The sequence below is a fragment of the Leucopleurus acutus genome (genome assembly GCF_964270905.1).
Source record: "Leucopleurus acutus genome assembly, chromosome: 8".
Lineage (NCBI taxonomy): Eukaryota > Metazoa > Chordata > Mammalia > Artiodactyla > Delphinidae > Leucopleurus > Leucopleurus acutus.
The window spans coordinates 108,694,395-108,720,847 of NC_139151.1; the positions used below are offsets into that span (position 1 = coordinate 108,694,395).

Below are 26,453 nucleotides of genomic sequence, written 5' to 3' on the forward strand. Positions count from 1 at the left end.
CCCTAAGTCAGAAGGTCTCAGCCTCTGTGGCCTCATGATCCCCTTATACTCATAAAAGTTACCGAGGACACCAAAGAGCTTTTATGTATGTGGTTATATCTACTGATATTTATTGGATTAGAAATGAAAACTGAGAAATTTTACAAATATTTATTAACTCGTTAAATATAATAAACCCAGGATTTCCCTGGTGGTGCAGTGGTTACGACTCCACGCTCCCAGTGCAGGGGGCCTGGGTTCGATCCCTGCGCAGGGAACTAGATCTCACACGCATGCTGCAACTGAGAGTTCGCATGCCACAACTAAGGAGCCCGCCTGTCGCAACTAAGACCCGGTGCAAATACATAAACAAACAAATAAATATTTTTAATATGTATATATAATAAATCCAGTATACACAAACATAAATAATTTTTATCAAAAATAACCATTTTTTTCAAAGCTCTAAAGAGCTAGTGGGAAGAGCGGCACTGTTCTACATCTTGGCAGATCTCTTTAACATCTGCCTTCAAAGAAGACACGTGGGGAACCTCCGGAAATTTCCCTGTGTTGAGGCGAATACCATCGTATAATGATATCCTATAATGTATGAAAACGGTTTGGGCCTCATGGACCACCCCCCACAAGGATCTCCCCAAGGGGTCCCTGGTCTAAGACTTTGCGAACAACTACTCTACAGTAACCGCTAAAGAAATAATAAAAGAAGTGCAGCGAAAACACTAAAAGAGGAAAGAAAGTGGAATGACTAAAACAATACCTGGTTGACACCAAAAAAGCCAGGAAAGGAAGGGAAATGTACAAAGAACAGACGGACAAATAGAAAACAAATAGAAAGACAGCAGGCTTAAACCGAAGCGTGTCAGTAATTACACAAAATGTAATGGATCTAAACACTCCAACTAAAAGAGACTCAGACAGGGGAAAAAGGAAACTCAAACCCAAGTACGTGTGGTTTACAAGTGACACTTCAACTGTAAGGACACACACAGGTTGAAAGTAAGAGGATGATAAAAATGGGCCATGCAAACCCTAAGATGCAGGAATGGACAAGGTCACCTGGGTGACCATCAGCAGAGGAAGGCCAAGCTGACTGGGGGCACTCCAGCTCGCAAGCTGGCAAGATGAGGACGGTCCAGAGAAGCGGAATGGGGAGGAGGGGGAAGAAAAGGGCAAACGTGGGGCTTCATAAGTTAAGCGAAGGAGGATGTCCAACTGCGTCTGATGCTGCTGACGGGGCAGGGACTGCCAAAGTGACCACTGACTTGGCACTGTAAGGGTCATGCATGCAGCAGGGTGGCCGGGTCAAGAGGTAGAGGGAAAAGATGTGGGTTCAATGGGAATCACACTTTCGAGGAGCTCTGATGTAAATGGGGGCAAAGAAGAAGGCAGGTGGGTCAGACTGGCATCTAATCTCCCATCAGCACTTGAGGGCGGGAGCTAATGGGAGGAGCATGAGTTCGCAGAGAAGGTGCCTCCCGTGTCGCTTTTCCTGGGAAGTCACCTGACAAAAGGAGGTGGTAGACCAGAAGGAAGTTAAGATCCCATCCAGAGAGGAGTCCTGGGAACTCCCCAAAGGAGGCCTCTTAGAGAAACATGGCAGACTAGAGCAGGACACAAGGCTCCGGGAAAGAGGTTACCACGAGAAAAAGGGAACTTGACAGATCGGATGGCCTGCCCATAAATACATGTAATGAGTTTTATAATAATAGTGCAATGAAGCGGCTTCCCTGGTTGGCGCAGTTGTTGGGAGTCCACCTGCCGATGCAGGGGACACGGGTGTGTGCCCCGGTCTGGGAAGATCCCACATGCCGCGGAGCGGCTGGGCCCGTGAGCCATGGCCGCTGAGCCTGCACGTCCGGAGCCTGTGCTCCGCAACGGGAGAGGCCACAACAGTGAGAGGCCCGAGTACCGCAAAAAAAAAAAAAAAAAAAAATAGTGCAATGAAAAAGAAAGGCAACTGGGAACTCCAGGAAAATCAAAGGACTCTTCAAGAAAGTCATGGTGATGCAAATGGAATGTGTCAAGAACATAAACATTCATGGGGTCTCAGAAAAGAGATTCCGCTGATGGACTCCAAACCCCTGATTCTCCCAACTCCTTAAAGACCAGGCTGGCGCACAGGCACAGCTTCCTTCAAGCGGGTCACGTGACCAGGACGGGTGATCCCGGCACACTACCTAGCCCAGCACTGACCAACAATTCCCGAGTGACATCTAGGAAAACCCTCTTTACGATTTTGTCCTTTCGAGAGTCAACCAACAGTCAATCCTCAATCCCACGAGGCATGGGTGGGGCTGAAGGACAGAGATACTGTTCTTAAAAAAAAAGGTAAAAGTATCTGCTAGAAAGGAGGACAGGAGGGAAAGAGAGGCGAGGACGGCAGTACGCTCATCTGCTGCAGCTAACGGACAAGACAGGCCTTTACTGCGGTACCTGCAAGTACAGAGGAACCCAAGGACGCCCCGGGAAGAGCCACAGGTATCCACCTCGGGGGGGTGGGGGGAGATGCAGGGGTCACTGGGGATTGCCCAACTTGACCCGTCAAGACCCTGAGGTGTGAGTTCACCCCCAAAGCAGTGCAACTGGAAACGGTTCAAAGAGGTAGCCTTGGGGGCAGCGCTCAGCAAGCCATCTGCGCCCGGGGCCCCGCCGAGCGGCCAGTGGACCAGGGTGCACTCTCGTTCCCGCCACAACATCGCAGCCAGTGGACCAATAGTCTTGCGTCTGGTGAACCTAGTAAATGGTAAATTATACGGGCTTGCGCTGCACAAGGTTTGGGGTTTTTTCCTCACGTTGTTTTATTGCATTTCACTCCCACAGACACATCGATGCACCGCTGGGCCCCACCCTAGTCAGAACACAGCCCTCGACAGTGCGGCCTCTCTCCCTCCCCTGCAGCCTGGCTTCCCAGCCGCGGCCCCTCCCCAGCCCCTCGAGGCCACACTGCCCTGTCTACTGGGAGGTGCCCCATGCACTGGACGAAGCCCAGGGCTACCACAGGAACCAGTGGTAAACTGTCCACCGTGTTGTTCTGGGTCCCAGCTGGCAACGGACTTCAAACTCTCGACTTGTCCAAATCTGTAAAGACTGAGACACAGAACAGAAGCGCTGAGAGCCCAAGGCTGGGCGCCCAGGGCTCCCACAGCTGCCTTCCCAAGCAACAGTGGCCAAGGGGAGCCGTGGCCACCATGGAGCCCAGGACAACAGGCAGGCAGCCGCCCAGGGAGCCCCCACCAGGACCAGGACCGCCTGCGAGCATCACACAGATGTCGGCGAGTCGCACCCTCCCTCTGAGCCAGTACAGTCTGCAAAGGAAGAGCGGACGGCGGCAGGGTGGGCAGTGGGGGCCACCCAACGGGTGGGGGTAGGCAATGGGGGGGCCCTGTCTGTGGAGACGTTAACGGCAAAAATAAACTGACTAAAATTGGGTCTATCAGAAAGCAGCGTGGCCGTTCTTCAAACAATTAAACCTAAGGGTCACCATTCCCAGGTGTGTCCCCAAAAGAACCGAAAGCAGGGACTCAAACACCCGCAGCAGCCAAAAGTGCAAACCACCCAAGTGCCCATCGACAGATGAACGGATAAAGCAATGTGCTCCGGGGGTGAGGACTCGGCGCTTCCACCGCCGGGGCCCGAGTTCAATCCCTGGTGAGGGAACGAAGATCCCGCGAGCTGCGCGGCCTGGCCCATGTGGTCCATCCGCACAAAGGAATATCGTTCAGCCTTAAAGGGGACACAGGTTGACACAGCTACAACCTGGACGAACCTTGAGGATTCTCTGCTACGGGAAAGCAGGGAGACACAAAAGGCCACATATGCGTGATTCCATTTCTGTGAAACATCTACAATAATCCATAAACCCACAGCAACAGGAAGCGGATTAGTGGCTGCCAGGGCTGCGGAAGGGGCATCAGGAGCCACTCCTTAAGGGCTCCGGGTTCCTTCGCGCGATGAGACTGTCCTGGAAGCAGAGGCAGTGACCGCACCACACGGAACACGCTGAAGGCTGCAGAGCTGTACATTTTAAAATGGTCCCTTTTATGTCACGTGAATTTCATCTCGACTTTTTAAAAAAGAAAGACACGGGTCTGCTTTTTGCCACCACACACCGATGCCAAACGTCAGCGATAAAATAAACACCCATCTCCCCCAAACGCAGTCCGTCACCCTCCCAGTTCCAGACAGTCGCTGCCCACAGGTGGGTCTCTGTCCCGTGTGTGGAGGCGGCGACAGAAGCTGCATCTACATGGAGGGCGTCCTCGAATCCCGACACTCGCCACCTTCTGCAGGAAGAAAGTTCTGGCTGCCACTCGGAGGCTCCCACCGCCCCAGAGCCTCCCCTGCGCTCACGGCTCAAAGCAATGACACAGGGTGAACCTCGGGCTGTGATGTCTTTGGAAGGTGCAAACCTTGGTTCATACACAAAATACTTTAGTATCTTGGAGTCTGAAAGTAAAGTCTTCTTTTTAAATGAATCAAATTCATTAATGAGAATCGTTTTAGATCCAAAGAACGAACCAGGAAAGCAGTTATCACCGACTGTCACCGACTATCACCAAACACACTTCTGCCATAAGAACCATTCAGCTACGGCCTGTTCTGGATGTCAGGATGCGAGGGGGCACCGAGCCCCCAGGGAGGGGCCGCTCTCCACGGGGGCCCGGCAGGGCTGGGGCAGGCTGCCACGTATCCCCACAGGTCACCAGGAGGTGCCACGGGCACGGGCAGCCCCACTCACATCCCAGGGCCCCGCGGATGAGCCTCTGGCCCCCGAGGGCGGCCCTAGTCCCCTGCCCTGCAGTGCTGGCCACTGGCTAGGGCTGCCCTTGGCCTTGGTGTCCCTAAGCCCACCCCAGGTGGTCACCTCCTTCTCTCTGCCTGCAGCCAAGGCTGGGACCAGTGGCCAGGGCACCTGCCCGGGAGTCACAGCTGCCCTGCCCCTCGAGCACCCCAAAGACAGTGTGAGGTGGAGGAAGGGGTAAGGCAGGTTCCGCTGACCCCGGGGCTCAGGTCAGGACCCCGCCTCCTGGCTCCCACCGGCTCCGCCCAGGAAGGCACCACCTGGACTCGTGGGGGACAGGGGAACAGTGTGGGGATCCCCCAAGACAGGGCTCAGCTTCCGCACCGCAGGCCCCAGACGCCCTGCGCCCACTCCCTTCCTGACAGGGGGCTCTGTCGGGGAGCTGGGGGCTGGGCCGGGGGCAGACAGCAGCACACCTGGAGGTGAGGGACGGGGCTGAGGGTGCCGCTGGCGGGGCAGGACAGCCACAGGGCCCCGTGTCTCACGCCTCCTGCAGCTGCACCGCAGTCCCCTGGCATCTGCCTGGGCACCCTGCCCAGCCTGGCTGCCCCACGTCACGTCATTCAGCGGCCTCACCCCAAACTTGGGCCTCCCCCACCTTCCAGGAACAGTTTTCTTAAACTGAAAACAGTCCAATTAAGTCCCCCCAGAAAAGGCGGGCATTTTACCAAACCAGCCACAAAATTCTCTGGCTTCCCTGCTGGCAGGCGGCTGCCCTTGGTCTCCAGTCACTTCCCCAAGGGTGGGGGCGTCGCAGATGCTGCCCTGACTCTGGAAACAGCCCCGGGGAAAGGGCTGGTGAGCTGCGCCCACACCGGGGCCTGGGCTGACCCAGGGGTCCTTTCCCCCCCTCCCCCCCAGGGGCCTGCAGGAGGCAGTGCCAGGGGCCAAGCTTACCCTGCACAGAGGGGCAGCACGACCACGCTCACCCCAGGCCTTGCTGCCCTGGGACTCCAGCACAGTCTCCCCGGGGCGGGGGGCGGGGGCGGGCACAGGGCAGAGAGAAGAGGGGCCCCCACCAGCCGGCTCTCTGAGCCACTCCCCACCCTGGGGACAGGTCACTGTGTCTGCCCTGGAAGCTGCCTGGGCTACACTGCCCCTCCCCCCCTAACCCACCCTCCACCCCTCCCTCTTCCGGCTAGTGCCAGGCAGGAGTCAGGAGCTGCCTGAGAGCCCACCGTCATGGAAAGACACACACACACACACACACACACACACACACACGTGTGGCTTTGACATCCCCACCCATCACCACACACCTCATTCCCCCAGAAAGGTCAGGAGCCAGCCTGCAGCCTGGGCCCCCCGGACCCTCTGCAGTGAGGGGACCTCGACCCAGGCCCCAGGCCTCCTGCTGTCCAGGCCCTGAAGGAGGCCCAGGCCTCCCAAGGCGGGGTGGGGGGGGGGTGGTCAGTCTCACCCGAGTGCCAACCCAGGCCCTTGACAAGTCCTGAGAAAGGGTCCCTGGAGGGTCTCCGGGGATCAGCGCTGGGGCCTGGGGCTCCAGAGGTGGGGTCCCCCGGACTGCTGAGAGTGGGTGGTGGGGTCAGGGCAGAGAGCCAGGACAAGCTCTGTGGAGGCACTGAGCTGAGACCGCAGGGGGACGTGGCAGGATGCTGGTGACGGGTCGGGGCCCCACGGGTGCTCGCAGGGCGCTGGGGCACACCTGGCGCGCCGACCTCCTCGGCCGGAGACCCTGGCCTAGGCCTGAGCCCTGGGAGCCACGAGAGGTCTCAGAGAAAGGGGCCCCAGAGCCCTCCGGCCAATCTTCGCGAGGAGGCTGGGCGCGGCGTCTGGTCCTGGGCGGGGCCACAAGCCTGCAAAAGCAGCCGGAGCCCTGTGGGCGGGGTAGGAGGAGGGGCCCTGTCCCCGCCCCCCATTCCACCCGAGCTGTGCTGTGCTGGGGCTCAGGGCCGATGCAGGGCCTCCGATGCCAGACTGGGCTGGGGAGCCCGCCCTGCAGTGGCCCAGGCAGGGGTCTCCAAACCTCAGCAGGTGACCGGCAGCTTCCTCACCCACGGGGTGGGCGGCACCAGGCCAAAGACTCAGCTCAGGCGTGCACTCGGCCCTGGGAACCCACAGCTGGGGCTCAGCTGGGCCTGATGGACGTGCACAGGGCCCTTCCCCCTCTCACGCTCACACACGGCCTCACGCTCATGCTCCTGGGGAACAATCGGGGCCGAGCGCGGACTGGGCCTGCAGGTCGGGAGGCTGTCTGCAGGAAGCGCCTGCCTGGCCTTGGGGAGAAGCGGCAGGTGCAGTGGGAGGGAGGGAGGCAGGTGCAGGGGTGGCGGTAAGGGCCCTGCTCAGGTGATCACCCCGGAAAGCCTGGGCCCCTTCCCTCCCCCCTCTCCACAGGCAGAGGGAGGCTGGCCAAGCGGAGGGGTCGCAGCGCAGGGCTGGCTGGGACTCGGTCATCCTGGGATGGCGCCCCGTGGCGGTCGCCCCTGCAGCCGGTGGCAGTACAGGGTTGAGGCTCCTGTGCTCCCGCCGGGTCTTCTCCCCATCCCCAGGCTCGCGGGGCGTCCAGGTGGGGGCACTGGTCTCTTTCTGATTTGCAGCCCTGGTCCAGGAGCCAGGGGAGAGAGAGGGGGAGGGGCGAGCAAGGGGGGCCAGGCGGCCACTGGGAGCCGGGGCGGGGCTGGCACTCCAGAGAAAGGAAGCTCAGACTTGGGTTTCTGTCTAAAACCTGCCCTGTGAACGGGGGCTGCGCCAGGGCCCCGCCCTGTCCCTGAAGGATCCCAGCTGGTCTCCAAATCCTGCGCCCTCCTCGTACAAAGCCCTCCCCCTCCTCTCTCCTGCCAAACCACCATCTGTTGCCATGACAACGGGAGCAGGAGAGGCAGGGGCACCGAGCGCTCTCCCCCACCCCCTTCCTTCCTGCTCCCTTCAGCTGGGCCCTGGACTCAGAGCAAGCCACTGGCTGCAGCCCTCACCGGCCTCAGAGACCCCTGCCCCCAGCTACCGGGCATGGCCTCAGCCGCCTCCTGCACAAAAGGCCAGGCGAAGGGCCCCCGCTCCAGCTCCCCCCACCCCCACCCCCGCCCCCTGCCCCGCCATGGTGCCAGCCCTGCCCAGGGCAGGACCTGTCTCGCACTAGGGAATGGCTGGTGCCCTGTCTGGTCCCTGACCCATCTCCCATGCTGTGCCCCCACCCGCGGGGCCCTGGCCTGCTGCAGGCTCAACCCAAGGAGCATCCCCAGGAGGCCAGCCTTCCCCCTACCCCATCATGAGACAGGCGTGGGCTCCGGGAGTCCTGGCCGCCCAGCGGGCGGTGCCCAGCAGATGACCAAGCCAGGGAGATGCAGCAGGCAGCCCCGCCTACACATGCTGCCCAGATAAACTCCAGGTAGACCAAGGAGACCCCCGAGAAGGAAAGCACCGCGCTCGTTCTGCGGCCAGGGCACGGCCATCACGGTGACAAGAAGGCACACGGCTGCAGCCATGTCACACCACACCTCTGCCAGGCGGACACCATGACTGCCCCTCTCACAAGGGCCCCAGGCTCAGAGAGGTTCAGTGACTTTCCCGGAAGCACCCAGCCCGAGACCAGGCGGAGTTCAGGGTTTTCCTTTTCCTTGTGTTTGTTGAGCCCTGGTTTGCTCCTTAAAACCTGCTTCCCCAGCAGTCTCCCCTTCTCAGCAGCTCCATGGAGGTGTCAGCGACGCGCACACTTAAAGTGCCGGAGTGTTTCTCCCTGGGCCCTGCGACAGGGCGTCCCAGTGCCCCGTCACCCCGCCCTCCGCAGCAGCCTGGTCACTGTCCACAGCCCACCTTCCCTGGGATTTCGTGTCAACGGAACCACTGGTAGGGCCACAGCCAGAAGTGACTCAGAGCATCCCACCCCCAGACGGAGGGAAAGGCCCAGTGAACCCGGCCCTCGGATGTGAAGAGCTCCTTCAGAAACCCGCCAACGCGGCTGCTTCAAAGGAGCCAAGGATGAGACCGGTGATTCCCAAGAGAAACACAAACGCCCAACACACCAGAGCAGGGGCTTCAGCCAGGCTGGCCAGGCCTGAGCCGGACGCACCCTTGAACAGGCGCGGGGCGGGCTGAGACGCTCCCAGTGCAGCCACAGCCCCCCAGGCTCAGGCACAGGCCCCGGCAACGGGGCAGCCAGGCCGGGCTCGAGGCAGAGTCACGGGGGCCCCAGGAGCAGGAGGGCCCCGGCCCTCCCCAGTCCGTCCTGCTCTTTCTGCCCAGCGGCCCCCATGGGCCTGGGAGGCGGGGGCGGGAGGGAGCGGGGACAGCCCGAGGCTGCAGTGTGAAGCCCCCCTGCCCCGTGATACCACGTACACCCCGGCTCCTTCCAAGGGCAGCTGCCCTGGCACCCGCCCACCGTGGTGTGGCCAGGACGGGGCTCCTTCCCACCACAGCGGGGACTTGCTTGGGGCTGTGGAAGGAACGCGGTCAAGGAGGGCAGGGTGTGGGCCGCACACAGGGCTGCAGGGACAGAACCAGGGAGGCCCCGGCCGTGCGCTGAGGGCCACCCCAGGTCCCCACACCCCCGGGCTGGTGGGAGAGGGCAGGGGGGGCATGGCTTTCTTCCTGGACCGAGGGCGCAGCCAGCAGGGCACCCTCTCCCCAGAGTCACTGCCCCAACCTCAGCAGCCTGGTGGTTGCCATGGTGACCACAACAGGGCTCCCCTCCCCCCCCTTCCTCCAACCCCAGTGCCAACTCCCCACCCCCGCCAGGACCCCCTCCACAGTCCCACCCGCAGAAGCCGGGGCACAAGGGTGGACGCTCCTCCTTCAGCCGAGGTACCCTGGCCAACACCCAGAGCATGGAAATCATCGCCCCTACCTCCAGGCCGGGTCTCCCCCAGATGCAGCAGGGCCCCCCAGGACATCCCTCAGCCACACCACGGAAAGTCCACCCACGCAGCCAGTGTCCCCAAGGGGCGTCCACCTACTGTGTACTCAGCAGCATGTCCTGAGAGCCCCAGATACTCGGAGGCCTGACCTGTGCGCCCCGAGCCCCCTCTGCGGGGAGAGGTGGAGGGAGAGGCCAGCACCTGGGCCCCTCGGCCCTCTGACTGCAGCCTCGGGGCGGGATGGCCAGGGGGACCCGGCGGCCTTGTCTGGGGGGCACGAGTGCTGGGAAACCATCAGTTCTGGGGTGCGCTGGGGGAAGCTCCAGCCAGCAGCCGGCCGGGCCCCCTGCCTGCCCGCTCTCGCTCTGAGAGCCTCTGGGAGGAGCAGGGCTTCCCAGAGGCCAGCGAGCGGGCCCTGCATCTCCGCTTCCCATGGTGGCAGGTGACCACGTGAGCTTTTTATTAACTGCTTTATCAGTTCAACGCTGTAAAATTAGCCCAATGAAACATTTTGATTGAATTCAGTAACTATTCGTAATTCAATCTGGTAAATCGTTGTTGTTGTTTTAAGCTGGTGCCCTAGTTTCAGAAGCCTTAGGACTGGGGGCTGATGCTGGGGTCGCCTGCCAAGGGCCTGCAGGAAGGAGGTGACTGGCCCAAGGGACCCAGGAAGGGGAGGGGTCGGAGACTTGTGGGGAGCAGGTGGCAGGGGGCGCAGCTGCTGTGAAGACAAGGGTGCCGGGTCCCGCACGCGAGGAGGCCCCTGTGCGAGGGGGCTGGACTCCAGGGGACCAAGGTCACACGTGCAGCGTGGACGCCATGCTGTGACGTGAGCATGCACCCCAGCAGCTGTCCAGCCCTCCAGGGACATGGGGGGGCAGTGGAGGGACAGAGCCATGGTGACCGGCAGGAGTGCTTCAAGGTCAGTGACCCAGCGCCTGGTGGGGGGGAAGAGAAGGGGTCGCCAGGACAGGAAGGCTGCCTACAGGCCAGGCCCCAGGGGGCTTCAGCAGCAGACACGGACCGCCCCCGCCCCCCCACCCCCGCACCAGGCCTTCCCTCCTTCCTGCTCCACCCGCTCCAGGCCCCAGGGATGGTGATGGGGTTGCCTTGGTGACGAGGCTGGGATGCCTGCCCCGGGAGGCCCAGGCACACACACCAACAGCCTCTCTGGTAGCAGATGCAACGCCACACAACCCCACTCACACCTGCCAGGCGTGGGGGGCCCTCCGGGGTGGAGCCAGGCCCAGAGCCGCTCACAGCTAAGCCAGGTGTGGAAATACCTCCCAGAAGCCCCTGGGCCTCCCCTCAGCCCCCACCCCGAGGGGCAGGAGCTGCAGGTGACCAGACGCCAGAGGCTGGCCGCGCTCCGCCCCTGCCCGCTTCCCAGCTCCCACCGGCCCCCTGGCCGCGCCTCCAGGCCCTGACACAGGCCCCAGCAAAGCCCTGTGCAGGGAAGGTGCCCCTCATCTGCGGGCCGGCCTGTGGTCAAGCGGAGGAAGGCAGAGCCCGCCCGCCTGTGGCCACCAGGCACCCCCGGCAGCCCCCTGGCCTGGCACACCTGGGAGGGCTGCCAGGGTTGGCCTCGGAAGCCACAATGGCACCCGCGGTGCAGCGGGCAGGGGAAGAAGGAACAGGAGGGTGGGGCGGGGGCCGGCGGCGGGCAGACAAGCCCTCTCCAGTCTGTGGCTGAGATCCCGTGTCCCCACCTGGGAGGGGCTGGGGGCCAGAGGACCACTCTGCAGTGTCAAGTCTGCGTTTATCATTAAAAAAAAACGCCGATCCACGTTTTACAAACTATCTGCTGAGTTAGTTGGTTTACCAGCCACAAGGTAGGTCTGGTGTCCCACCCTCCCCCGGGCCAAGAAGCCTGTGTCCCCCACCCTGCTCGCAGGTCGGCGAGCTGCAGGCCCCACCCTAGACTCGTCTCAGAAGTCAGCCGTCCGATGCCCCTGGGTCAGGGCGCCCGGGCAGGAGGGGAAGGCGCTGGCACCGCGGCACCTGCCCCAACCATGGAGCTTCAAGAACGCTCATGGCGGGTGCCTGACCTGGGGGAGCCGGGGGCTGAGGCAGCTGCTGGCTGCCCAGGGGCCCGGCCAGTGCTGGGCACCAGATGGACACCAAGGCGCTGGGCCAGGCAGGCCGTGTGCAGACTGCTCCCACCTGAGCCAGACAAGTTCCCTGCCCAGGTCCCTGGGATGGACGGACGGACGGACGGAAGGATGGACAGACAGACGCACACCCTGCCTGCGGTACCAGCAGGAAGTGGGAAACACGCCTGTGGCCCGAGCTCCGCCCCCGCCCAGCGGGATCAGGTGCCAGGAGAGTCTGCCCATCCCCAGAAGGGTGCCAGCAGATGTAACCTCCAGCGCGGGTAATAATAGAAGCTGCTTGGTGGTCAGCGGGCAGCTTCTCCGAAGGACAGAGAGGAGGAGAGAGACAGAGACCCGCCTGCCCGCAGCTGCCCCCTCATCCTCCCAAACATCAGCCCAGTCCCTGAGCGCCTCTGACTGTTTCCAGGAGGCCCACCTGCCCGGAGCTGTCCACGGTCACGGAGCCCGGGCAGGACGCCCACCTCTGCCACCTCCTCCCGCCCCGGGGCTGGCACCTGCGGAGCGGCCGGAAGGGCCGGGCAGTGGGACCTGCCACTCAAAGGCGCAAATGGGCACGAGGTCTCAGGATAGGAGCCCAGCCCGGAGGGGGTGCAGAGCAGCCCTGCCCTGGTGCGCCACCCACAGGCCCCTGCTCAGGGTCCCCTGGGCCTCTGCCCTGACCCCCCGACCCAGGCAGCAGAGACTGTCCCGCACACCTCCCCCCGGCACATCCCCCCAGGGACAGGCAGGCAAGGCACTCCATTACGTGTACATCTTTGCACCTGCAAACTTGAGGTTGGCCTCGGCGCTGGCCACAGAGCGCAGGCCTGGTTTATGAAGTCCCCAACCCAACACCTCCAGGAGACCACCTGTCCTGAGGTGCACACACCAGAGAACCCCACATGGTCCTGCCAGCACGGGATCCCCAGGCTCTCACTCTGCTGACCCCGCTGACTGACCTGTCCCCACCTGCCCCGGCCCCTTGAGCAACGGGAAGTGGAGGAGCACGGGCGCCCCCCGCCAACCACTCCATCAACACCCACTGTGAGCCTCCCGGAGCTGACGGCCCCCCGCACGCCCACGCTGTTTCTGGGGGCCGCTCCCCCAGGGTACAGGCCACTTGGTGTCCAAGAGAAGAGGCACCCCCATGGGGATGGGTGCTGGCCTGCAGCCCCCCAGGCTCGGCAGGACTCACCCAAGTGGTGAGCTCCTGAGGCCCAGCAAGGGACCGCAGAGCCCCCAAGACACCGCCTGGGGCACGTGCCCACGGCCACCATGCCCGAGGTCCTGCGCAGGGCCAGAGAGGCTCCCCAGGGGCCATCTTTTCTCCCCAAGGCCCACTGCAGCAGGCGAGGGGAGGCAGCCTGGGCCCCAGACCCAGCCTGGACTGGCATGGACAGGCCCAGGAGCCGGCCTCCCCCGAACCCTGGCTGCCCAGTCGCTCTGCCCAGGACAGGACTGTCCCCAGCACAGAGCCCGGCCAGCTTCCCAGAGGTGCCCCCAGGTGTCCACCGGCCAGAGACCAGCACCTCCCCCAGCAGCACCAAGAGGGCTGCCAACCAGGCTTTGGTCAGCGCAGGACCCCACGCACACCACCTGGCACGGTGGGACTGGCACCCAGAGGCCACCCACCCAGGGTGACTCGGGATGCCACAGCCCCCTGGACAGAAGGGGCAGAGTAAGCCTGTGAGGGCAGAGGCCCTGGCTGGCCCCCCAGCCCCTGCCAGGCCCTGAGCACCTCTGGAGGCCCACAGCACTGACCAGCCCAGCCTGGCCCCCTCAGATCCAACTCTCCTGCCCCACCAGCCTGGATCCCGACGGGGGCATCACCAGCACCACCGACAGAGAGCCGGTCCCCACATCCCCTTCTGCAGACACCAGGGCCGCGCACAGATGCCCACAGGAGGGTGTGCATTGCACACAGGGTGGCGGGAAGCAGGGCCCTCGAGGTCAGAGGCCCTACGGCCAGCTGACGCCAAAGACGGGCTGTGGGACAGGGGTCTGAGCACCCCTCAGGCAGAGGGACCCAGGAGGGGGAGGTACGGACGTGGGTGGCACTGAGGGCAGCAGCCAGCTCTCTGAGGATGCCGAGGACACCGTGTGCCCTGCCAGGGCCGGCAGTGAAGCTGGAAGTGAATCTGGGAACCCGGCCCATAGACCCTGGGCCACTGGGCGTCACCCAGAGGGGCCCCTGTAGCCCCCACCAAGCCCCCGACACGGCTGCCCTGATGCCCAGGCCGACGCAGCCCACGACCGCCCACAGATGCCCTCAGTCGCCCCGCGGCATCTGCTGGAGGGTGTCCTATCTGTGCCACTTTATGATTAGTTATAAATCCCTTGGGATTTGGGGTTTAGAGTCAGCAAACCTCCAATCAGACACGAGCTCTTGCCCCTAGAGCTAAGCCAGCATCTAACCCTTCCCATCTGCCCAGTCCAGCCCCACCCCCTCACACACAGGAAACAGTCCCTCCACCTCCAAGGCCTCGGGCCTTCCCAAACGTCTCCTGTCTCTGGTCTCCCCGCCGAGCCAGCCCAGGAGGCTGGTTTGGATGCGGGGGGTTAGTGGGGGTTGGAGCTGGGGGCCTGCCTTCCTGAGTCCAGGCTCCATTCCCCCCAGTGCGCAGGCCTGGGGAGGGGGCTGCAGGCATGGACTTTGAGGTCAGAGGACCCTCCTTGTGTGCACGGGGAGCTCCACAGATCAGCACATGGCAGAACCAGCGGGAGGGCAACACCCGTGCCTTCACACCCACCACATCTCTGTCCCCACGGGTAGGGGCTCAGGTGGGCAGACCCCTGACTCAGAGGGTCGGTGCACAGCCCGGGCCCCAGCTGGTCTCCCCTCTCGGCTGCCCCAAGGCCACCACTGATGTCCCAGCGTGCTGCAGAAACTCCTGCATTTCATCCACCCTTGGGCCACAAGACGCTTGAAATAAGGGGACCCAGGAGGGAGCCAGGAGATACAACTGGCTGGTGTGCACCAGAGCCTCTCACGGTGTGCCTGCCCCTCCCTGGGGAGCCCAGGCGACGCGGGGCACCCACAGCCTACAGCGCACGGGGCCGGGTGGCCGAGGCCTCCCTGGCTGCTCTGTGCCCCCAACGGCACCCACACCCGGGCGACGGGGGTCTCCAAGGGCTTCTGGATGGAAGGTTCACTGCAGCATCTCCTGCCACCTCGGAGACACCAAGCGGACATCAGGGACGCCAGGGACTGCCCTGCAGAGTCACCCTGAATCAACCCCAGAGCCAGAGAAGGTGCCGGCAGCCTTGGAGGGCAAGCAGTACTCATGCTCACACTCTGTGGGGTCCTGGCCCGCCCCCTGCCCTGGCAGGTCAGCAGCAGCCCCAGGAGAACTGGCCACCAGTTCCTCCTGACCGAGGAGGGGAGTGGAGGCCGGGGTCTCCCCTGGGAGCACACCAGGCAGCTTCCCCCTTCCCACCTCCTCAGCACAGAGCTGAAGTCCCACACCAGGGAGACAGGTGCAGGAGCTCACCAAAGACTTACAGACCCTCCCACAGGTCTGCTCAGCTGCAAAGGAGGGTTGAGGACAAACTGCTAACCGCAGCCTCCCTCCTGGGCCGCGGAAGCTGCAGACTTCAGCACTGCCGCGCTGGACAGCTCCCACAGGCGGCCCAGGGAGAGGGCCTGGCCCCAGGCTGCAGGGCCAACGCAGGCCCCTCGGCGCCCCCTCAGGAACAGGGGGCAGCCAGTGAGCGGCCCCAGCCTCGTCCCCACAAGCCGCCCTGGCAGAGCGCAGCAGAGATGGGGCACCACCTGAGGGCTTGCCGCTGCTCTCCTTGGAGACTTACGGAGGGCACAGTGCAGGGGTCCTAGGCTGCCTGCACACTGCTCACGGGTAGCTGGCCCCTGGACGCAGGGTCTCCTGGCAGCCCACGCCGTGTACGAACACGCTGGCCTAGAAGAGCAGTTCTCCCAGGTCACCAGGGCCCACGGCTTCGCACAGAAGCAGGCGCATTTGGGGAAGGCGCAGTGCCCCCAGCGTGAGCCCCGCTGCAGGAGGAGCGTGTGCCCCAGCCTCAAGCAGCCTTGACACCAAGCGGAAAACCCCAAACCCCAGAGAGCACAAGGGGTTCGGCTCAGCGTCTCCCATGTGAGGTCACGTGTCGGAGCCACAGGCCAGGCGTGGTGGCAGACGGCCTGGGGGAAGAGCTGGAGGCGTGGGCCGGGCGTGGGCAGGCTGACTGTCCACCCTACACAGTGGGTGCTCCAAGTGGCCCTCCGTGACAGGGCCACTGCAGCCAACAGGGTGAGGCCTCACACGGAGAGGGGCCCAGCGGGACGTAAGGAGACCAGGCGCCTGGCGGAAGCTGGTCCAAGCTCCCCAGGAGGGCCTCCCCCACCGAGCCTGTTCCCTCACCTACACGCCCCGCCCAGGGCTGCAGCAGCTCAGGACCGAGGGACCAGAGAGTGACCGGCCAGCCGTCCTCACCTGCCTTACGTCCACCCCCGCAGGACAGAACCCAAACGGGGCACTCCTCACATACCGTGACCCCCACTGGGCCTGCACCTCTGTGTGCGTGACGGCAGTGAAGCCTCTGGGCTCAGTGGACCCACCGCTCCCAGGCAAGGCCAGGCCTGGATTTCGCTGCTCACTGCACGCAGGCACCAATGACCATCACGTCAGGGTCGGGGCGGGAGTGAGGGCGGGACAGGCCACAAGCACACACGGTTTCCTGTCCAAGTGGGGCCCCGCCAGCATCAGCACCCCCGGGAAGTCAGAAACGCGCAGATCCTGAGGTTGAGGACCCCTGGGAGCAGCCCCGGCGCCAAGGCCCCAAGGCCTCCAGACGCCGCACGCGGGGGGCCACGGGGACTCAGGTTCCAGGAAACAGCCCTTACCCGCTAAAAATGCAGCGTTTGACTGTATTTCTGCCGGGCTGGGAAATCAGGGTTAACTTCTCAGGGTACTAATGGTGCTTCTTTTAGAGAGTCTCTGTCTTTTAGACCCAGCCCGAAATCTTTATATTTCAGGGAAGTCTGGGGGTGGGGGGTGAAGCAAACTGACCCCGTGTCTGTGTCGCTGGGCTGGGGTGGGCTCGCGGGGTCCAGGGTGCTCTTTTCTCTACCTCTGCATCTGGAAATGCCCGTTTGCAGAGGGAAACAAGAAGCCGGCTCCCACGGCGGCCCAGGAACATGGGGCCTCCACCCCGGGTGGGCCCCCAGAACAGAGGCATCTTTCAGCCAGAACACAGCAGGTCGGGCGCAAGAGGTCAGCCGGGCGGGGCCACAGGCAGGGCAGGCCGCGTCGCAGGGCACCATGTGGCAGAGGGAAGGGACGAGGCAAGCCCCTCCCCAGCCCAGACTGTGCCCCCACCCCCGGGTCCCTCAGCCCCGCAGAGCTGGCGGCCCAGCTCGGCCACAGTCCGCATCCACTCTCCCCACTCACTGCCCCGTGAACAAGCGATGCACGAAAATACCACATCCGCGGGGATAAGCAAACACGATGCCCATCTGTCCTCCCTCGTCCTGTTTCCTCCTCGGCCCCCTGGGCCTGGGCCGGACGTGAAGGCTGAGCCCACTCTCAGGCCCACGGCCCAAGGGTGACACAGGCTGCCAGCCCCCTGCCTGGTCCCAAGCAAACACATTCCCTCGCGGTGTCGCTCACCCTCACACCTGAGTCACAACAGGGACACGGAGGTCTGCAGACGCTGACTTTCCCACCCCGTCTGGGCTGGAGGCCCTGCCCCGGGGGCTCTGCACACGGGCTGACCCCCGAGACCCTGGATGACCCCAAATGCTCTGTGCCTCCTGGCTGACTCCTGGGGGCGGCCAGAGTGAGCCCGGGACGGAGCGGCCCATCCAGCTCCTTCCTGGCTCCATTAGGCCAGCCAAGGGACTTTCTCTGAATGGTCTCGAAGGACCCTGAGCCCCTCACACACGCTCCAGGCGCACCCCTCTCCACAGGCATCGGGGATCCCCCCGTCCCCGCAGCTGCCCGCTGAGCACCTGCCCCTCACCCTTCAGAGAAGAAACCGGCCCCACGAGGCTGCCTGGGCTCCACTGCAGGCCCCTGCCAGACGGCCGAGCCTCTGCAGCCCCGGGCTCCCCACCGCCCTGCCGGTCCGAGCCCCGGACTCCAGCTCGGGCCCAGCGTCAACACCTGAGGAAGCTGGACCCGCGCGCCTCATACACCGCTGGTCCCAACTCAGAACAAGGCGCAGCAAGCACCCGGCCTCAGGGCCCCCGCCCTGCCCTTCCCTGGGGCTGCTCTGGCCTCGTGGCCTGTGATCCAGGCCAAAGTCGGCCACGGGCAGGGACCCGTCAGGTTCCCAGGCGGCCACCCCCCAACACGTAGGCCCCCCACTTACCCTGCTCCTCCACCCAGGCCAGCGGTTGCCAGCAACTCTAGAGTCGCCCGGGGCACCTCGGCCAAGGCCCCCCACAGATGCCACATTCCTGGCCGGGCAGCCTCCTGCCGCCCCCGAAGAGCACCCACGGCCCTGAGACGGAGCAGGAGCCCGCCACGCCCCCAGCCTCAGCTACACCACTTGGGCCATGCAGGCGGCCACTCGGGCTGCCCTCCCACCTCCGCCCTGGGGCCAGGAAGGCCAGCCCTGGGACCCAGTCTGAGCCCAGAGTGGGCAGCAATGGCGAAATGCCCCGCGGTGCTCCCCCACCCCCCAGCCCAGAACCACAAGGCCCCAGAATCTTCCATCCACCCTCGGCCAGGCCTGTGGGCACGGTCTGCGGGAGGCCCAAGTGGGGGCGGCCAGCCCTGGGGCCCTGTGTGGACGAGGATGTGATAGCACCTGCAGAAGCGCCTCTGTCCTCACAGGTCAGCGCCCCCAGCCAGGGTGTGTGTTCCCGGGATGCCGTGTCAGCGCTCAACAGGCATCGGCCTCGGTGACCCCTGAAATCCACCCGGAGGCGCTGTCACCCCAGGGCACAGGGAAGAAACCAAGGCCCAGCAGCAGCCTCCCTGGGCCCTGAGGGACGAAAGCAGAACTAACAGGAAGAAAACCACCAGAAGAGAAGGGCCGTTTTCTCATCCTGGGGTTGGGGGGCAGTGCTCCCAGCTGCCCAGCTCCAGAACACTGGGCCCTCAGAGGCTGCAGAACAAGGCCTGGGCCGCCTCTCAGGGCCCAGCCCGCACAATCCCTGCTTTGTCCCTGCGGCCTCTGCCCCAACCCAGCCTCCATCCCATCCGGAGTCTGAGGCAGCTAGCTCGGGGCAGCCCCGCTTGGCAGCCGGCACCCCTGTCTGGGGTGAAACCTCGGGCAGGCGGGCGGGCAGCTCGGCCATCCCTGGCCAGGACCCAGGGCTCTGGGCAGGTTCATGGAGGCCCACCCGGGGCCCACCACCCAGTGGTGTGTGGTGGACACGTCAGCCAGCCCACAGGAGACAGTGGGGCTGGCCGGGCCTGGCACCGGGGAGAGCTCCGTTGGAGCAGTTGTCTGAAGGCACCAGCTTGCCCCATGTCTGAGAGGACTTCCTGCAGAATCCAGGGCAACGCAAGGTACCACCCACAGGGAAGGGGGTCCTTCCCCTCCCCCGAGACCCTAGATGGGCCCTGACAGATGCTGGCCTCCTGCTGGACACCAAGCACAGCAGACGTGCCCCCAACGTTGCTCCCGTCCATCATGGCCTCACAGAAGCACCCCTGCCGTCGGGGGGCCTGAGGCTCAAAGCCCCTCAGCTACGGAGCACCAGAGCCTCGGGGGCCGTCCCTGGCTGTACCTCCGGGACCAGAGGCACAGAACCACCCCATGAGGGTCCAAGGTGGCCTCGGGGGCCTGGGGGCCCTGGCTGTACCGCTGGGGAAGCCAGGCCACGTGGGCAGCACGCAGGGCCAGAGGCAGGCGGCAAGGCCTCTCAACCACCTCAAACGCCCGGCCACGCGTGCGGCCGCCACCGTGCTCCCTCTCTGCGTGGCAGCAGGCCCTGGGGAGCACCAGCGTGCCCCACTCCAAGGAGCCCAGACTGTGCGGGGGGACACAGGCAGGAAGGGCCCCGGGCCCGGGAGCTCCAGGCATAGCCTGTGGGCGCGGGCAGACGGAGGACACAGCCTCCTCTGTGGGCACCGCCACCCAGCCAGGCCCCCACAGACACCGGTTCTGTGTCCACTGGCCTCAAAGGCACAGGTGCTCCCCAAACCAGAGCGCTAGGTGCCCAGGAAGTCGCCCTAACGCTCCTCGTGGCGCCAGCCACGCACCCTCCCACGGCACTGCTGACTCGGGAGCCCGGCTGACGCGGGCCATCCTCAGCGCGGGCCTCTGACCTGGCAGGACCTGTCTGCTCCGGGCACACGGAAGGTGCCGGGCACCGAGCAGGGCTCATGCGCAGGCAGAGAGGATGCAGTCAGTGCTGCTGCCAAGCGCACCTGCCTCTCAGATGCCGGCCTCCTCTCCCTCCCCTGACGTTTTCAGGCCCAGTGGTCGCCCCACAGATAAGCCCCAGTGATGAACACCAAGGGAGGAAGTAGCCAGAAAAAGGCGCGTGTGGGCAGGGGAAGCGCACGCTCGCTCGGGCCCCCGCCCAGGCGCAGGCCCAGGGCAGTGCCGGTCAGCCGCGGCCGTGGGCAGCAGGGGACCCTGCCTCCTGCGGCAGAGCCCCCGGCGGCCCCACACCGCCCTCGAGGCTGGTTGGGACGGGCCAGGAGGCAGGGGGAGCAAGCCCTGGAGGCCCCAGTCCACACGCGCCCCCAGCGCGCACGGCCAAGCCTGCCGGTCACCAGCAAGGCTCGGGTACCCCTGGCCACCCTCCAGCAGACCCCGGAGTCTGAGACCCCTCTGCTCCTCTGCCCTGAGCACAGCGCAGATGGCTGTATATCCGGCAGGGTCCCCCGTGAGTCCCGCATGAGGACCTGCTGGAGACAGGCTCTGCTTGGACCTCGGAGCCGTGGCCAGCACCGGCCTGGCTTCTTCCAGAAAGGGCCAGGCCTGGCCTTGCCCCCCAAACCCGCTCCGGACAGACGGCTCTGGGGACAACAGCCGGCACGTGGTGGACAGAGGCTGTGGCCACAGGTGACGCACTCTTTCTGCATCATGCTGGGGGCCCTGTGGGCGGGGGACTGCAGGCCTTGATGCCCCCTGTGGAAAACCCCCAGCACGGAGGAACCCACGGCCAGAGCTGCACTGGGCAGCAGCCAGCTCTGCAAAGAGCATGTCTCACCTCTGCCCCCTCGCCCGGGCCGTGCCCTCTGCCTCGCGCGCCCTTCCTGGTACAAACACCCCTCCCCCCATCCCTGCAGAGCCACAGCCAGTGGTGAGGCAGGCGGGACACGTGAAAACTCAGAGGTGCTCAGAGCCACAGGGGACCACGGTGGGTAGGGGACACTCTGGGACCAGGGTCCTAGGGCTCTGTCCACCCCAGGACCCTCCCATCCCTACCTTCAGGAAAATGCCTATCCTTTGAGGCGAGACCCCCATCGCCCCAGGAAGCCCGGTGCAGAGCTGCCCTCCATCAACAAGGACAGCCCACCCAGGGCCAGCGCTCGGCTCGGGGAAGGGGTTTCCCTGGGGGAGGGTCTGTGCCTCGGGAGGATGGCTGAGCAGCCTCTGTCCCACCCAAAGTCACTGCTGAGCCTTTCTAACCACTCCAGTGGGGCAGGGAGACAGGTGGGGGATCCCCACTGCCCCCCAAGGTCTGCCCACAACTATTTGAGAATATGGTCGTGACGTTTAACCAGGCTCGTGCAGTGAGCATCTGTGGGCTTTCCTACCGTCCCCCGGGAGCCACTGCCCTGGACCCAGTTCAGGTTCTGAGCCCGTTCCCCCACTTATAAAACAGGTTAGATAGACTGGGGCCAGCCTGAGGCACAGAGGGGGGGGCTCTGGACTCAGCAAAGGGCAATGTGGCCTGCGACCATTCGGACCATGAGGCACAAAAGGCGGTCCACACGCGACCACTGGAGGCCACCCCCTCACTCTGCTCTGCCCACGCTCACTGTGCACCCCAAGTCCAGTGCCTCCAGCCACATGGGGAGGCCCACTCCTTCTCCAAGCCTCAGCCCTCCATGGCACCCCAGGCCGGATCCTGGGCCAGCCCCTGCCTGCCCCATCCCCAGAGCCGACGCACTGCAGCCTCTCGCTGGCTCAAAGCTGCCTCCGGACTTCCCTGGTGGTGCAGTGGTTAAGAGTCCGCCTGCCAATGCAGGGGACACGGGTTCGAGCCCTGGTCTGGGAAGATCCCACATGCCGCGGAGCAACTAAGCCTGCGTGCCACAACTACTGAGCCTTTGCTCTCTAGAGCCCACGAGCCACAACTACTGAGCCTGCGTGCCACAACTACTGAAGCCCACGTACCTAGAGCCCACAGTCCACCACAAGAGAAGCCACCACAATGAGAAGCCCACACACCGCAACAAAGAGTAGCCCCCGCTCGCCACAACTAGAGAAAAGCCCGCGTACAGCAACGAGGACCCAATGCGGCCAAAAATAAATAAATATTTTTAAAAATTAAAAAAAAAAAAGCTGCCTCCTTATGCTCCACCTTGTAAAGCTGATGCGGCCCCCGCGCCCCAGGTGCCGCCCCGCCCACCTCGGCCTCCGGCTCCGAGCTGGGCTCCCTCCATCTCTGGGCCATGGGTCACCGCAGGGTCTGCCAGACTCTCCCGCCAGCTCACCTGTCTCCCTCTCACACCTGTCTCTCCTCCCAGCTCACCCGTCTCTCCTGCTCACACCTGTCTCTCCTCCCAGCTCACCTGTCTCCCTCCAGCTCACCTGTCTCTCCTCCCAGCTCACCTGTGTCTCCCTCGCTCACCTGCCCCATCCCACCCAAGGAGTCCTCTCCAGCCTGCCTGCCACCAGCACCCACATTAATTCTCCTGAGGGTCCCTCGAGAGCCTGGAGGGGGCTCTCCCCCTGCCCACCCACCAACCTGCGAGCTCAGCCAGACGAGCAGCAGGGACCCCTCACCACCCCCTTCTCTCTTTAGCTGGACCGACCCCTTGCCTGCAAGCCCTGTCTCAGTGCTGCCCCCCGCCCCCATCTCCTGCCCACTGGAGAAGGGCTTCTGAGGGCGGGCTCCACATCTTACCATGGACCTTGGCTCCAGGAAAGGCTCCCAGAGCCCACCGTCCTCCCCATCGAGCCCGGGGTCCTCCCGGCCTAAGGGCGCCGAGCCCCACTTGGGCTTGCTGAGCCCTGGCTTGGGCAGGGCTGGGCGCTGCTCTGTTTCCTGATGGGGCTGGAGGGGTGAAGACGGCACAGCCCACACCACTCACCTCCTGGGCCTACTCGGTCCCCGCTGGACCTTCTGGGGGTGTCCTCCCCACCCCCCAGCTGAAGAAGCCTCTCCTGGATGAGGGAGGGGCCAGGCGGAGCCTCCGCAGTGAACGCCACAGGGCACAGCGACACCCACCCCAGCAGGCCCAGAAGACCCCGTCCCTCGACCAGAAACCACGTCGCGGCCGAGGCGGAGGCACCCTTCCCGGGCTGCTTGCAGAGGTGGCGCCAGGCCGTCAAGGAGAGCTGGGCAGAGCAGATGACTTCTCAACCACGGCCTCGCCAGCCCGGGCGGGGAGGCCCAACCCAGCAGGGGTGACGGACCCGCTCCCTGAGCCCAACGCCAAACAAGCGAAACGGAACCAACCAGGGGCTAAAAAGGTGCAACAGAGTGTGAGCTGGACCCTGCCAGCCCAGCCGGGCGGAAGAGGCGGCTCTGCCCACACCTGCACTCTGCCCCTGGCGGCATCCCCCATCCCACATCTGACTCCCCAGAGGCGGCGTTTTGGGGGAGAGCAGCGGGCCCGCCTCCCAACAGGCCCCCACTCGGGACACGCAGCCAGAGTGCCCGGATCAGCTAGGTTGAGAGGCCCAGCTGCCCCACGTGGCCCACAGCCGCCGACGTCTACCCTCCTCAGCTCCCCCTTTACAGGACTTGGGCAGAGGGCGGGCAAAGAGCAGGGAGAACGGAGGTGTCCGTGAGACGAGAAGGGCTGGGCTGGAGTCGAGGGACAAAGCACGGGCCCCACCGCACCCTGGGCCTGGGGGCTGCACGGCTCCGGGAAGCAGCTCCCAGCAGCACCGATGGCTGGGGAGGGAGGCGGCACACTTCCACCGAGCTGTCCTGGCAAGAAGCCTGGCCCCCAGAGAAGGTCAGGTTTATCTCGGGAGCGAAAGGACAGGCCTGGGAAATCAAGCTTTCCTGGCTTTTGGTGCCAAAGGGCAGCCAGCAAGCCGGGCAGCCGGGCCCGGCACACACACCGCGAGGCCCCTACGTCCACCAGACTCCAGACGACCCTGCCACAGAGAGGACGGAGAGACAGGCGCCAACAGGACAGCCTCCTCCCCAGCCTTCCTGGGAAGCAGGTGCTCCAACCGTCAGGACCCCGAGTGGCAGCTCCAAGCACTCAGGGAGGCCAGAAGGAACAGAGGACGGACAGACCCCCAGAGAGGGGGCCTCAACTAGAGACCTGATCCCACTCACGAGAGAAGGGCCTGAGGAGAGAGGCTGCTGGATGCAGGGGCCACTCAGAGCTGCTTCTAAACATCACACAGCCTGTTGTTCACACACTGTACATCCTTTTGTGTTCGTTACTGTTAATTACAGTGGAACCCTCCTGTAATTAACTGTAGGACAGAATAGCTCAATGAAGAGTACAGAGACCAGCCCCTACCCTTGGAGACCTGCGTATAATTCACGGCTGTCATCGCTCGCACGCCGATGTTTCCTTATAATAACATTTTATTGGTAAGATAATTAGATTATTTCACTGCCTCCTGCATTCTGCTGCCCCAAGCCCCTCCCCCACTGAGAATTTCACCAACTACAGTTGTTCCTCCCAGGAAACATGCACATTTTGAACTCAGCTGATCACGGGCTGTCTGCCACCTCCTCTTCGAACCTGGCCCGCCACCCCGACTTCCAACAGCACTGCACTACTGCCCCGGGCCCCACGGTGCAAGGGCTGCCTGCCCAGCAGGGGGCGGGGGGGGGGGACTCCCACTGCCTCTAGCCCAGACGCCTTCACGCGTTCTGCCTTAGTTACATCACAGCCCCTGCTCCCCACCCCAGCCTGGGGCTTGGCCCACTTTCCTTCCACCTCCAGGCTCCGCCTCTGGGCCACCCTGGGGGGCTCAGGGAGGGCCTGCAGCAAGCCTGGCTAGAGCGCTCCCTCCTGGGCCCCAGCCCTGCACCAGTGGGGTGGGCCCAGCCCTGCCGCACCCTCCTCCTCCCTTGCTCCGCTTGCCTGCCTGCCCTAGGTCTAAGGAACGTCCCAGAGAGGCAGGGAGAAGGAGGCAGTGCCAATCGGACCTCTGGGCCGCCAGGAGAGGCCCATCCAGGGAGAAGAAAGAAAATGGCTGAGCCCAGTGTCCCACAAAGCGACTCTGCGAACGCCCGGCCAGCCAGATGAGGGCACTGGCCTTGGGGCTGCGATCTAACCCAATCGCCAGAAGACGGCTGCCCAGCACCAGCCCCCTCCTCCCATAGGCTGGGGTCTGTTCCACCGCCGGTGTGGGATCCGTGGCCCGGGATCCGCGGTCGGGCCCAGTACCGGTCTCCCTCTCCCGCCCCTGGAGGAGTGCAGTGTCGCAGACATCCTGACAGGTTGGGAGAAGAGAGGCGCTGTCCAGCCCTCTGAGTGGCCCGGGCACTCTCCCACTCCCACCGTGGAGGGAGGTCCCGGCCTGGCCAAAGTGGCCCGGTCGCTGCAGGACGCGCATGGCGGCCTCGCTGCTCGCCGGCCGCGGGAGTTGGGGGTCGCGGCCGGGGTCGCGCGGCCCGGGGCGCAGCTGCTCGGGCAGCACGCCTATTAGCGCGGCCGCGGCAGACGGCAGATGGGCGCCCGCTCGGCCCCCTCCTCCCGCGGCACAATGGGCCCGGTCGCTCGGGCGCACAATGCGGCGGGGGCCGCGCACCTGCAGCCTGCAGCCGGGCCGAGGGGCGCTGGCCGGGCCAGTGCGCCGCCGTCCGCGCCGAGTGTCCTTGGGCCGCGCCCGGCCGACCGCAGCCGCGCGGCCTGCGGGGCTCCGCGGCGAGACCGGGCGCCCGGCCTCCCATTGTTCGCGGCCGCGGGCCGGAGACGTGGGCCGGGCCTGCAGCACCCCGCTCCGGGCGGCCTCCTTCCCGGGCCCCAACTCGGCGCGCCGGCGCCAGCCTCCCCGGCGGCGGGCCTGTGCGCCCCCGGCCCTCCCGGTCCCCCTGCGCCCCCGGCCCGCATCGGTGTTCCCGGCCCTCTGGGCCTTCCGTGTGCACTGTCTCCCCGGCCCCGGCCCCCGCCGGCCCGCACGCACCTGTCTGCCCCTTGCCCAGCGTCTTCTCCAGCCGGTAGGGCCCCACATACTGCGCGTGCTGCGCCCCGCTGCCGTCCTTCCCCGTCGATGTCATCGCTCCCGGGCCCGGCGCCGGCGAGGTGGGCGCCCCGGGCGGGCGGCGGCAGGGAGGGGCCGCGTCCGTGCGCGTCCGTCAGTCCGCTGGGCCGGGTCGGCGGCGCCCGGCGGGCCGCGCTCGCTCAGCGCCCCACGCGCCTCCCCCGCGCCGCCGCCCCCCGCGCCTGCGCCCGCTCTGCTGCGGCCGGCCCGCGCTGCCTCCGCCTCTCCGAGACGACCGGGCGGGCGGGGACACAAGGCTTCCGCCGCCGTCGCCGCCGCCGCCGCCGAGGCCCGCGCCCCGCGCCCCGCGCCCCGCGCCTCGCGCCCCCCGCGCACGCCCGTCAGTCCGTCAGCGGTCGCGCAGCCGAGCTGAGCCGAGCCGCCGAGCTGAGCCGAGCTGCCGAGCCGAGCCGAGCCGAGCCGAGCTGATCCGCCGAGCCCAGCCGAGCTGCCGAGCCGAACCCGTACGAG

The 26,453-nt window shown here is 64.9% G+C and overlaps 1 protein-coding gene across 6 annotated transcripts in view; it reads right to left on the minus strand.

The window, feature by feature from the left end:
- The window catches only part of BRSK2 (BR serine/threonine kinase 2), a gene marked incomplete at both ends in the record, with an annotated part of 62,166 nt that extends 36,168 nt beyond the window's left edge, over positions 1 to 25,998 (minus strand). For all 6 annotated transcript variants that reach the window (XM_082845669.1, XM_082845667.1, XM_082845668.1 and 3 more), the window contains one exon: positions 25,905 to 25,998. In XM_082845669.1, the coding sequence (XP_082701795.1) occupies positions 25,905 to 25,998 (94 nt within the window). The remainder of the gene's footprint in view (positions 1 to 25,904) is intronic.
- Between the last annotated feature and the right edge of the window lie 455 nt (positions 25,999 to 26,453).